Genomic DNA, 13,821 nt, shown 5'->3' with positions numbered 1-13,821 from the left:
CTAGGAACCCTCGGGAAGGCATCGTCGAGCGCTATTATCGTGGCCCGATCCTCTCGTAGAGCCTTTCACACACAGCGAGCAAAACCTTGGCGATCACAGCCCGATCATCGGGGGGTTTGTCGGCAAGCCCGCAAAAAGGTAGCCTGGTAAACCCTCCCTCCGGAAATCTCATTTCCATTTGATTTCAGGAGTGAGTCTGGCCTGAACCGCATTTCTGCAATAATCGCTCTATACGCCGAACTGACGAGCCTATCAGCGTCGTCGCACATCGTTCTGTGATTGACAGCGACAGTTGGCCAATCAGGTGGCGAGTTCGAGTGAGCCCGAATGAAGCCGAGTGCAGCCTGACTGGGGCCGACAAAAGACGAACGGCAGCCATTGTTGTTGTCCGAGTGCCGTCACTTCTTATTTTCGGGTTTAAAACGGTCTCAAACTTCTTTTTTGAGGCACGGAATTTACTAATAAGATATTGTTTGGATAGAATTTAGTTGTTTAACTTCATAAATGTGGTCAATTAATCATGACAGAGCCTATTTAAAAATATAAATTTAGAGAACCGGCAGGGGCGGGGAGTGACACGCATGTATCCCTGTTACGGCCAGGGGGCCGTTGTTATTATTATTATTAGTAGTATTATTATTAGGTTATTATTTGTTAAGGTGCTGTTATGTTTGTTTTCCATATTCTATATAGTAGGCCTAAGAGTTGCAACATAATGAGTGAGAGCGCTGGCCTGGGCGTTGGCTGATCACTCATTGACAATCTCAGTCGTCCTGTGGCATGGGGGCGTGGCTTGACGACGGATCGGCACGTGGGGAGTGATCACCCCCACGGATTGGCCTGCTCGCTTCGTTTCCATGGTTACGACTGACAGACCGGCTGCAGATCTCCTACAAAGGCTCATTCGTATCTGACACTTGTTGGGGGGAAACACCAGCACTTACTAGTGTGAGCGGAGACTCTGTCCCTCCTTTCCCCCACCACCTATTCTATGAACTACCAATGACTATGGTGCCTTACAGCTCCTCTTGAGGAGTCTTCTGTTCTGTTTGTTTAGTTATTATTTGTTATTGGTTAGCCTGCTTTGTTCTTTGTGTTCATTCCTTTTGTTTATTCATTCATTCTCATCCCTTGTAGTAGTATTAATTTGTTTGTTATTTGTTTCAAGTTTCACTCCATTCATTGTATTCAGTATTACTCTATACTTGCTGTTTTTGAGTAATAAATACAATTTAATTCATTCAAGTGCTGTGGTTTTCCGTCATTATGTTGCGATCCTTAGACTAGACCTATAGGGTCGTAACAATCCCAATAAGGCAACCTATTTTCGGCATGGCCGTCCCAAAAGTCCCGTTGCGTCACATAGTCTGGAGCTTGTCAAAATGAACTGCTGATTGGCTGAAGGGGAAAAACGATCATTGGTTGAAGGGGTTGTCAGTCAACGGTATTACTCCCGCCCAACTCCAGCCCACAGCGAATATTGCAGAAAGGCGGTTCAGGCCAGACTCACTCCTGAAATCAAATGGAAACGAGATTTCCGGAGGGAGGGTTTACCAGGCTAGCAAAAAGGTCCCCAGCAGCATTATCGGACCAAAATATCCTACAGTGTGTACACACCTTAAATGAATTCCCATTCGTCATATTTCAATATGTCTGATGGTATTAACAAAGTGTTTACTTTACTTTTAGTTTACTTTGGTTAACAGGACATTTCTAAAAAGACTAAGATTAAATAATCATCACAACACCTCTGGTCAGTAGAGTGGTGTCCATCTTTGAAGTCAATCTGTCCATCCTTGGAGTGGTCACTCTTCATGGAGACACAGCTGGGTACAGGAGACTCTGATCTCTGCTGATGAACCCTGACAAGACGATAAGCAAGGTGAAACATTATCTTTATTTATTTGTTTGGTGACCCGATGGCCTTTTCTCTTATGTTATTTCAAAGGTTTTAAAATATGTGTAAATGTATCTTAAAAGAGAGAATGCTATGAATTGCCCCAATTAAAAATAATCAGGTTTATGTGAGGTAACAGAGGTACAGGTGTTTCTCTTTTAAGACAATTGCTTGTTTACATCCATGAGTGTTGACATGGTCATTATTGGACCAACAATCATTCTAGCCACGTACGTTGATTCATGCATTGAACCTCTCAGTCACACACACGTTCAGCATGGCTACTGTATCAGTTATTGTACTGATGATAATGTTGACACTGTATAATATCAGTGTATTCTATTGATACGGTAACGACACTAATTGATTGATTGATTTAATTTGTTTCTGCATAGCACAGAACACTGTATTGGGTGTACTGTCATTTATTGCTGATGGTGTTGTTTGTGAAGTTTGTTATGTCTGTCTGCCTGTCTGTCTGCCTGTCTGTCCGTCTGTCCGTCTGTCCGTCTGTCCGTCTGTCTGTCTGTCTGACTGACGGGCTAAAGTGGCAAGACAGATAGATAGATCTATCTATCTATCTTGTTTTATGTTTGTTTAACATCCTGACCTCTGGTCAGTAGAGTGGTGTCCATCTTTGAAGTCAATCTGTCCATCCTTGGATTTGTCACTCTTCATGGAGACACAGCTGGGTACAGGAGACTCTGATCTCTGCTGATGAACCCTGACAAGACGATAAGCAAGGTGAAACATCATCTTTATTTATTTGTTTGGTGACCCGATGGCCTTTTCTCTTATGTTATTTCAAAGGTTTTAAAATATGTGTAAATGTATCTTAAAAGAGAGAATGCTATGAATTACCCCATTCAAAAATAATCAGGTTTATGTGAGGTAACAGAGGTACAGGTGTTTCTCTTTTAAGACAATTGCTTGTTTACATCCATGAGTGTTGACATGGTCATTATTGGACCAACAATCATTCTAGCCACGTACGTTGATTCATTTATTGAACCTCTCAGTCACACACACGTTCAGCATGGCTACTGTATCAGTTATTGTACTGATGATAATGTTGACACTGTATAATATCAGTGTATTCTATTGATACGGTAACGACACTAATTGATTGATTGATTTAATTGGTTTCTGCATAGCACAGAACACTGTATTGGGTGTACTGTCATTTATTGCTGATGGTGTTGTTTATGAAGTTTGTTATGTCTGTCTGTCTGTCTGTCTGTCTGTCTGTCTGTCTGTCTGTCTGTCTGTCTGCCTGTCTGCCTGTCTGCCTGTCTGTCTGTCTGTCTGCCTGTCTGCCTGTCTGCCTGTCTGACAGGCTAATGTGGCAAGACAGATAGATAGATCTATCTATCTTGTTTTCTGTTGGTTTAACATCCTGACCTCTGGTCAGTAGAGTGGTGTCTATCTTTGAAGTCAATCTGTCCATCCTTGGAGTGGTCACTCTTCATGGAGACACCTCTCAGTCACACACACGTTAAGCATGGCTACTGTATCAGTTATTGTACTGATAATGATGTTGACACTGTATAATATCTGTGTATTCTATTGATACGGTAACGATACTAATTGATTGATTGATTTAATTTGTTTCTGCATAGCACAGAACACTGTATTGGGTGTACTGTCATTTATTGCTGATGGTGTTGTTTGTGAAGTTTGTTATGTCTGTCTGTCTGTCTGTCTGTCTGACTGACGGGCTAAAGTGAAAAGACAGATAGATAGATCTATCTATCTATCTCTTTTTCTGTTGGTTTAACATCCTGACCTCTGGTCAGTAGAGTGGTGTCCATCTTTGAAGTCAATCTGTCCATCCTTGGATTTGTCACTCTTCATGGAGACACAGCTGGGTACAGGAGACTCTGATCTCTGCTGATGAACCCTGACAAGACGATAAGCAAGGTGAAACATCATCTTTATTTTCATTGTTTGGTGACCCGATGGCCTTTTCTCTTATGTTATTTCAAAGGTTTTAAAATATGTGTAAATGTATCTTAAAAGAGAGAATGCTATGAATTACCCCATTAAAAAATAATCAGGTTTATGTGAGGTAACAGAGGTACAGGTGTTTCTCTTTTAAGACAATTGCTTGTTTACATCCATGAGTGTTGACATGGTCATTATTGGACCAACAATCATTCTAGCCACGTACGTTGATTCATTTATTGAACCTCTCAGTCACACACACGTTCAGCATGGCTACTGTATCAGTTATTGTACTGATAATGATGTTGACACTGTATAATATCAGTGTATTCTATTGATACGGTAACGACACTAATTGATTGATTGATTTAATTTGTTTCTGCATAGCACAGAACACTGTATTGGGTGTACTGTCATTTATTGCTGATGGTGTTGTTTGTGAAGTTTGTTATGTCTGCCTGTCTGTCTGTCTGTCTGTCTGTCTGTCTGTCTGTCTGTCTGACTGACAGGCTAATGTGGCAAGACAGATAGATAGATAGATCTATCTATCTATCTTGTTTTCTGTTGGTTTAACATCCTGACCTCTGGTCAGTAGAGTGGTGTCCATCTTTGAAGTCAATCTGTCCATCCTTGGAGTGGTCACTCTTCATGGAGACACCTCTCAGTCACACACACGTTCAGCATGGCTACTGTATCAGTTATTGTACTGATAATGATGTTGACACTGTATAATATCAGTGTATTCTATTGATACGGTAACGACACTAATTGATTGATTGATTTAATTTGTTTCTGCATAGCACAGAACACTGTATTGGGTGTACTGTCATTTATTGCTGATGGTGTTGTTTATGAAGTTTGTTATGTCTGTCTGTCTGTCTGTCTGTCTGTCTGTCTGACTGACGGGCTAAAGTGGCAAGACAGATAGATAGATCTATCTATCTATCTTGTTTTATGTTTGTTTAACATCCTGACCTCTGGTCAGTAGAGTGGTGTCCATCTTTGAAGTCAATCTGTCCATCCTTGGATTTGTCACTCTTCATGGAGACACAGCTGGGTACAGGAGACTCTGATCTCTGCTGATGAACCCTGACAAGACGATAAGCAAGGTGAAACATCATCTTTATTTTCATTGTTTGGTGACCCGATGGCCTTTTCTCTTATGTTATTTCAAAGGTTTTAAAATATGTGTAAATGTATCTTAAAAGAGAGAATGCTATGAATTGCCCCAATTAAAAATAATCAGGTTTATGTGAGGTAACAGAGGTACAGGTGTTTCTCTTTTAAGACAATTGCTTGTTTACATCCATGAGTGTTGACATGGTCATTATTGGACCAACAATCATTCTAGCCACGTACGTTGATTCATGCATTGAACCTCTCAGTCACACACACGTTCAGCATGGCTACTGTATCAGTTATTGTACTGATGATAATGTTGACACTGTATAATATCAGTGTATTCTATTGATACGGTAACGACACTAATTGATTGATTGATTTAATTTGTTTCTGCATAGCACAGAACACTGTATTGATGTGGTGTTCACTCTCCATTCCGACATCTCACCACTCCGACTAGTGGCTTCCGCGTGCGGTTAGGGTTAGGGTTAGGGTTAGGTATAGGGTTCGTCAACGTCGGAAAGGCGACATGTCGGAAAGGAGAAATGCACCCGTATTGGGTGTACTGTCATTTATTGCTGATGGTGTTGTTTGTGAAGTTTGTTATGTCTGCCTGTCTGTCTGTCTGTCTGTCTGTCTGTCTGTCTGACTGACAGGCTAATGTGGCAAGATAGATAGATAGATAGATCTATCTATCTATCTTGTTTTCTGTTGGTTTAACATCCTGACCTCTGGTCAGTAGAGTGGTGTCCATCTTTGAAGTAAATCTGTCCATCCTTGGAGTGGTCACTCTTCATGGAGACACCTCTCAGTCACACACACGTTCAGCATGGCTACTGTATCAGTTATTGTACTGATAATGATGTTGACACTGTATAATATCAGTGTATTCTATTGATACGGTAACGACACTAATTGATTGATTGATTTAATTTGATCCTGCATAGCACAGAACACTGTATTGGGTGTACTGTCATTTATTGCTGATGGTGTTGTTTATGAAGTTTGTTATGTCTGCCTGTCTGTCTATCTGTCTGTCTGTCTGTCTGTCTGTCTGTCTGTCTGTCTGTCTGTCTGTCTGTCTGTCTGTCTGTCTGTCTGTCTGTCTGTCTGTCTGTCTGTCTGTCTGTCTGACTGACGGGCTAAAGTGGCAAGACAGATAGATAGATCTATCTATCTATCTTGTTTTATGTTTGTTTAACATCCTGACCTCTGGTCAGTAGAGTGGTGTCCATCTTTGAAGTCAATCTGTCCATCCTTGGAGTGGTCACTCTTCATGGAGACATAGCTGGGTGCAGGAGACTCTGATCTCTGCTGATGAACCCTGACAAGACGATAAGCAAGGTGAAACATTATCTTTATTTATTTGTACACTGTATTGTCTGTCTGTCTGTCTGTCTGACAGTCGGTCGGTCGGTCAGTGCTGTTGTTTACAATGTGTACATTTTATTTTAACACATCGGGTGCCAAACACGGTCTGAACCGTGTGTTTACATAGTGGCGGTTCCGAAGCTTCGGTGCCGAACACGGTCTGAACCGTGAGTTTAGTCTTTTTGTTTTTTTTTCGTTTTTCTCCGCGCGGGCGGGGCTAGAGCAGCTCTGGGAGCACCCATTGTAATCCTGCGAAGGAAGTGCCAGATCGCTCACCGGAAACACTTTTTTTCCCCCCATCCGCTTCCTGTTTATTTCCTACTTTGAAACGCCTATATTTCCGAATCTGTTTCCTGTGGGGAAAATCGGTCATGCGCGTCCAGCCTGTAGCCAGGCTCATGGGACAACATGAATCAAAGCTTTTTTTTGCGTGGATTTGCTTGTAACGCACGCGGAAAAACAGCAAAGCGCAGTCAATGGGGAGAATGCTGGCACCCACGGTAAGTTGTTATGAAAAAATGCTGGCACCCGATGTGTTAAAAGGGACTTGCAATAATGTGGATTATAGACTCTGATCTCTGATGATGAACCCTGATAGGATGATAACCAAGAGGGGAAATTGTCATTCATTTGTTTGTTTGTTTGTTTGTTTCGTTTACTCAAATTGGTGACCCCATGGCCTTTCATTTCATTCTACTTTATGTTTTGCTATGGTGTACAATATGTGTTAATTTGTTAAAAGAGACTTGCAATATTGTGAATAAATTCTCCCAATTCATTGCACAAAGGTTATTGTATTGTATAAAACAATGTTTTGAGCACTCTTCCTCATGGTATGTGTGCAGGAATAGACTGGTGTTTGTTTTCTTTTAGAAAATTGCTTATGTTCATGATTGTAATGCTCAACATTATAGTCACTTTGATTTATGTATTGACCTCCTCAAACCAGTCCTGTTTATTAAATTGTATAACATTTTAAATGAATTATCATTACTCATATTTCATGACTTTGATTTCAGATGTACTGTCTTGAATCCTTAGATTATGAAAGTTACATATTGCAGCTTTAAGATTCTGCAGTAATTACTGGTACACCAGCTAACAGGCTCAAATATACTAGAATAATCAAATAATGACTTTGTAGCACAGACTTGTTTTCTTATCATTTTGATGAATCGACCACTAACCCTGCTGTTGGTTGATTAGGGTCCATGGTGTTTACTGTTGTTGGTTGACTAGGATCCACACTGCTTACTGTGATCTTGTACTTTATAAATCACTCTGGATAACAGCATCTGCAGAATGAAAACATTGTAAATAGTTGTAATATTATAATAGACTATATAAAGCCATGTCAATTGTTAGTTACTGTACAGTAAAGTGCGGGTGAGTCATACCAAAGACTATAAAAATGGTGCCCACAATGCCTCTCTGCTTGGCACAAGTGTCAAGGGTTGGATCGGGGGGGTAAGTCCCTACTGACACACTATACACGAATCCACGGAGCGCTGCCCTGTAGGTGGCGCCGCCATTGCTGCGGTGTCAGACTCGATCAGCTGCTGCTGCGCGGTGTCAGTCAGCTGCAGTCACTGACTGCTCACGTTACTCTTTTACCTGCTTTTTACTAACTTTACAAAGATGTACAGAAAATCGGGATGAACCTGTGTAGTTTATGGCTGCTCCAACAGCCAAGCAGGTAAAGAGTAACGTGAACAGACGGACAGAACCGCAGCAGCAGCTGACTGAGTTTGACACCGCAGCAATGGCGGCGCCACCTACAGGGCAGCGCTCTGTGGATTCGTGTATACAGTAGCTTCATGTCCAGGAGGTGTACTTATGTACATCAAGCTGCCTCACGCTACAGTGATGTAAAGTAACTAAGTACATGTACTCAAGTACTGTACTTAAGTACTGTACTTAAGTACAATTTTGAGATACTTTTACTTTACTGGAGTATTTCGAATTTTCTATACTTTTACTTCTACTCCACTACATCTCAGAGACAAAAATTGTACTTTTTACCCAACTATAATTATTTGAAAACTTTAGTTACTAGTTCCTTTGGGAGATTTTGATTATTGTATACATTTTATACATTTGAAAACTTGAAATGGGACATTCTGCATAACGACTACTGTACTTTTACTTTTGGTACTTTAAGTACATTTTGATGCCAATAGTTTTACTCAAGTACATTTTGAATTCCAGACATTTACTTTATACTAACAGAGTATTTCTCCATTGCAGTATTGACACTTTTACTTAAATAAAACATGTGAGTACTTCTTCCATCACTGCATTTGCATTGAGAACTAGGGCTGTCAATAATTAAACATTTTAATCAGATTAATCACAGTTTAACAATGTGTTAATCAGGATTAATCACCATTTGAACTATGTCCGAAATATGCCATTTCTTTCTGGACATTGTTGTGGGAATGGAAAGATAAATGACAGAAGGTGGAAATATACATTTAACATGCAGTATGTATGTATGAATGCATGTTTATTATAACAAATCCACAGTGTGGTGTAGTGTGGTGTGGTGTGGTGTGGTGTGGTATTAATATTGAACAATCTATAATATACACCATAATACCATGACATAATTTCACCATCTCATTGCTATTCCTCTAAACAAGTGGTTCTCAACCAGTGGTCCGGGGACCACCAGTGGTCCTTGAGGGGGTTGCAGGTGGTCCCCAGCTAAATGATGGAGAATTGGTAACCAATGGACCCTTATAGATCTTTAACTCTTGAGAGTGTAAGATGAAACCAAATGTTTAATTTTACGCTCTCAAGAGTTAAATCATTGATAAACATCTGCATTACTTAATTAAATAATTGTTATTTTGATCAACGTTTGCCTGTTATCTCTCCTATGGTACCAACATCAATACAGCATGGAAATCTTATCTAAAGATATAACAAATTATTCTAAGTGGGAAGTGGTGTAAAGTAACCAAGTACATTTACTCAAGTACTGTACTTAAGTACACTTTTGAGGAATTATTACTTTACTGGACTATTTCCCATTTCCAATTTCCAAAGCACTTTGAGCTTGTAGATCTGCTATTTTCAAAATATATTTTTTTAATACATTTTGAACTTGTGAAATGGGACATTCTTTACAATGAGTAGGGCTTTTACTTTTGGTACTTTAAGTAGGCCTATATTTTGATGCCAATACTTTTGTACTTTTACTCAAGCACATTTTGAATACAGGACTTTTACTTGTAAGAGTATTTCTACACTGCAGTATTGATACTTTTAACTTAAAGGACGACTTCACCCATTTTCAACCTGTCTTCACATAATTGGTCCTCACTAATACTCATGATAATTTTTTCTTCTCTGTCTGTGTCTCAGAAGAGGGGCTGTGGACGGTTCAGAGTCCCGTCTACCAGTGGCATCAACTGCAGGCTTTCTATTCCTGTAAAGTATCAATGCAATAATAGAAGCCGACAATAATTAACAGGAGAACAATATTTGTTCTCCTGTTAATAAAAGTCTAAATAAAAAATGTTAAATCTTGTTGGAAAATAAAATCCTGCCTAACGATGATGTCACTGGTAGACGGGTTTCTGGACTGTGCACAGCCCTCCTATGAGACACAGACTGAGTAGAAAAAAGGTACCATTTTATCATGAGTATTAGTGAGGACCAATCATATGAAGATAGGTTGAAAATGAGTGAAGTCGTCCTTTAGGTAAAGCCTTGGGTCTGAATCTCATTAAATGGTGGTCAGTGGCTCAAATGCCGAACAAATAATGGACCTTGATATGAAAAGGGTTGAAAATCACTGCTCTAAACAAAACAAAACAACAGCAATTTCGGGCCGTTTTCCGCACCCCCGTGGTAGCGCAGGCTGTGCAGCCTCTCGTCTGTAGTAAAAAAAATAAAAAATACACTTTCGCTACTCACCAAAATAAAGCTGTTTTTAAGATGTTGAAAGCCTACTTTCCTTAGTGGGAACACTCAGAGCCCCCCACCTCACGTCTAAAATACGCTTTTTGGCAAGAAAATAACATATCGGAAGGAAAACTTTTTTTAGTTACTCCACTGTGCCCCCTACAGATCCGGTCAATGGAACTTTTCTACTGACAATTTTTTTTCCTTCCAGTGAAATGTTTTCTTTTCTGTCCAAAAAGTGTATTTTAGATGTGAGGTGGGGGGCCATTCTGCACATGTATTAAATGCGTCAAATATTTTGACGCAATTAATTCCAAAAAAAATAATTACCGCCGTTAACGTCATCATTTTGACAGCATTATTTTGAACACACAGCTTTGTTGAGAGTGTGACATTAACTGTGATGTGTGTAGCAAAAAGTGTGGCTGATTGAAAACACTTATTCAATCATCATTTCTTATCACTTAATTGAATTGACCACTTACCCTGTTGTTGGTTGACTAGGATCCATGGTGCTTACTGTGATCTTGTACTTTGGACTTTGGACACTCTGGATAACAGCGTCTGCTGAATGACAACATAGTAGAAATTGTAATAATAGACTGTAGATTGTCATGCAAATAGTTAGTTACAATACCTCTCCAAGTTGTCAATAATCTGACACAAAGCCCCCCTACCCCCCCCCCTCCCTCATGTATATAATGTGTATAATAACAATACATTTAATTCAGTAACTTGAGACATACACATTTTGAGTATAACCTTTGAGCCTTTTATGCAAGACTCTGAAATGGAAAGGTGTTAATTTTGCAGCAACAGCAGTGTGTGAAGCAGCATCGAGAACGCACAGCTTTGTTGAGAGCATGAACTGTGATTGGTGTGTATAAGCGTTGTAGATTGGAAACCCTAACCCTAAAGGGGCTCCCAGACCGCACCGAATCGGGGCCGAATCGGCGTCGGGAAGCGTCGTATATAGTCGGCCAGTCGGTTAGGGGTCCGTCGGGGGTCCGTCGGGACCTTTTCGGCCGACCAGACATGTCCAGTCGGGCTAGCCAACGGGCTAGCCGACTGGCCGACTGGAGTAGCCATGTGGCAGAGAAGTAGTGTCAACAACATGCAGCGTGCTGCACATCAGTGAAGAAAAAAAGAAAAAACGCTGGGAACATCCATTTACAAGTGACTTTGCAGGGAAACAAGCCCAAAGTCGCTTATAATAAGCAGACCTGGCTGCCCTATACCCTAGGCTGAAAGCAATGTCTCAAGAACAGCAGAGGGGGCGCTGTTTTTCCTTTTCATTTGTAAATGGGTTCCCACATTGGGCTGGGCATTAGCATTTCAATGGCAAGTCGGCTGACAGACTAAATGCCAACTTTTGCCAACCAAATACCAGTCTGTTGCAGTCTGAAGTAGTCTGAAGTAGTCAGAACCAGTCTGTTTGGTCTGTAAGCCCCTTAACCCTAACCCAAACATCAGACTGACAGCTGATCACAGCTGGGGAGCGTATGACTCCTGTGTCTATGGCCCTACATTAACCTGTATGGTTTGCTGTTCTCTCAAAACGGAGTAGCTGACAAAACAATCATTAATTTAGACCAGGGACACAAGATGAATGCAATTGAGTAGATGGTACAACAGCAAACCAGGAGTAGACAAAAATGGTACCATATTATCATGAGCATTTGTGATGACCAATTGAATGAAGATAGGTTGAAAATGGCTTACGTCCTGAACCAGTATTGGTTTGAAGGGGTAAGTAAGTCCCCCCCCCCCCCCCATTTGTAATAGGAAAGTCAACTTGAACAATGGGAACACTATAGATGTGCTTTGGTCAGATTTTGCTGTGCTCTTATAGCAGTGCTCTTTCGTAGCAAAACAAAATGGAGTGCTATTCATTTTACTGTGTTGTGCTGTCTCAAAATGGTTCACTGTGCCTCAACATTTTTCGTTTTCATACTGGGTGTGTCTACAGTCCTGTGTTTTCTCTAACATAACTTCATCCAGATGATGTCTTGTTGCAAGCAGCTGCCTCTATGTAGTCAATACAATACTATGTAGTATAATTCACCTGTAAGTCAACACAATTTGAAACACGCATACACAAAACACAATTCATGTCAACAGCATATTAACCACATTAAGGTGTTCTTATTTGGGCATGTCAATATGGCCGCATATTGCCAGAAAAATAACCTAGGCCTAAATGCCTAATTTATACACATTGTAAGCCAGTTGATAACTTTAATACACAGGAATAAGGCAGAAAAAAAGCCCAGAAAAATATCTTTAAAAAAAACAAAAAAAGTATTCAATCAATCAATGCTGTGCTGTGACAATAACTGATCTACAAGCTCAAAATGTGTCAAAGTGCGACACATTGTGAGCTTGTAGATCAGCTATTTTCTGTTATTTTCTATTGAGGTGCCACTGAACAACGCAACTAGGTTGCAATCACTGTGACAGGTTAAAACCTGCACTTTGCACAGGTTGATTTACATCAAACACAGTCCTGTAATGACAGCTTTCCCTGCTTTCCCCAGCTTTCCCTGGGAGGCATGCGTTAATCCGACAGACCCTTTCTCCGACTATGTGGCATCCGCGTGCGGTTATAGAGGCTTTTTTTTTTTTTTTTTTTTTACTTTTTTTAAATCTAGAGCCAATAAAAATGTGGGACATTGTGTAACTTTTATTTTATCTGGAAAAATACTATATTCACAAATGCAAATGGTCAAGCAATAAATTACAACCTAAACGCAACTGGACTCAACAAAAAGTATCACACTCACACAGCCAACTTTTCCTGCTGCGGTCATGTGATTTACAGTTAACTGCCGAGGTGACTGTACAATGGCAGTATACAGTGCAATGGCATTCACCCCACGTCACTTCAAGCAGCTTACTCAAGTTCTTTTAGAAGGGTATTATGCATTATGTTCTGCTCTGTCTTCTAAATAATTTGGTGATGACATCATGACCCCCAGAGAAAGAGAGAAAAAAATTGTAATAAAAAAAACAATTACATTTTGTGTTAAACAATTATTAAAAAATAGTCGATCTACTGTACAAGTTCATACTGCTTTGTGATGCAACGCGTTGTGAGCTTGTAGATCGGCTATTTTCAAATAGCCAAAGTGTAAAATAGAGTGGTTAAACTGTAATTTAGCTGGGGACCCCTGGAACCCCGTCAAGGACCCCCAAACTTTCAGAACCACTGTTCTTGTAAATTAATATGAACCACTTACCACATTATCCTGTATGCATTGGTCCACCGGCTTTGCTCTATCGTTACAAAACAAAAGGGAGTATGGACTGTTCATTTCAATGTGTTGTTCAGTTGTTCAGTTGTTCAGTCATATTAAAATGGTTGACTGTTCCTCAACCTATGTGTATTTCTACCACACAGAGAGTGTCTAAAGTCCTGTGTTTTTCTTTGGCACAATCATACGGGTACAGTCTGGTTGCAATAAGGGTTTTTAGTCGCTCCTCCTCTATGTATTAATAGGCTGATTATGAGACAAAGTTCACCTGGGCACAGACATGGAAAAGCCCTACTCCCCAGCAGGGCAGCTGAACTGACC

The 13,821-nt window shown here is 40.3% G+C and overlaps 1 protein-coding gene across 1 annotated transcript in view; it reads right to left on the bottom strand.

Moving 5' to 3' along the window:
• LOC311056018 (protein NLRC3-like) overlaps nt 1-10,756 on the bottom strand; it is a 27,713-nt gene extending 16,957 nt beyond the window's left edge. Inside the window, exons 1-6 of the mRNA XM_084072358.1 lie at nt 10,732-10,756; nt 6,174-6,287; nt 4,817-4,930; nt 3,684-3,797; nt 2,508-2,621; nt 1,749-1,862 (exon numbers count right to left, since the gene is read on the bottom strand). Of these exons, the coding sequence (XP_083928484.1) occupies nt 1,749-1,862; nt 2,508-2,621; nt 3,684-3,797; nt 4,817-4,930; nt 6,174-6,241 (524 nt within the window). The 5' untranslated portion in view covers nt 6,242-6,287; nt 10,732-10,756. The remainder of the gene's footprint in view (nt 1-1,748; nt 1,863-2,507; nt 2,622-3,683; nt 3,798-4,816; nt 4,931-6,173; nt 6,288-10,731) is intronic.
• Nucleotides 10,757-13,821: the final 3,065 nt, after the last annotated feature.

The sequence above is a fragment of the Gymnoscopelus microlampas genome, assembly GCF_963454915.1.
Source record: "Gymnoscopelus microlampas genome assembly, chromosome: 11".
Classification (NCBI taxonomy): Eukaryota; Metazoa; Chordata; class Actinopteri; order Myctophiformes; family Myctophidae; genus Gymnoscopelus; species Gymnoscopelus microlampas.
This window is presented reverse-complemented; position numbering and strand designations above follow the sequence as displayed.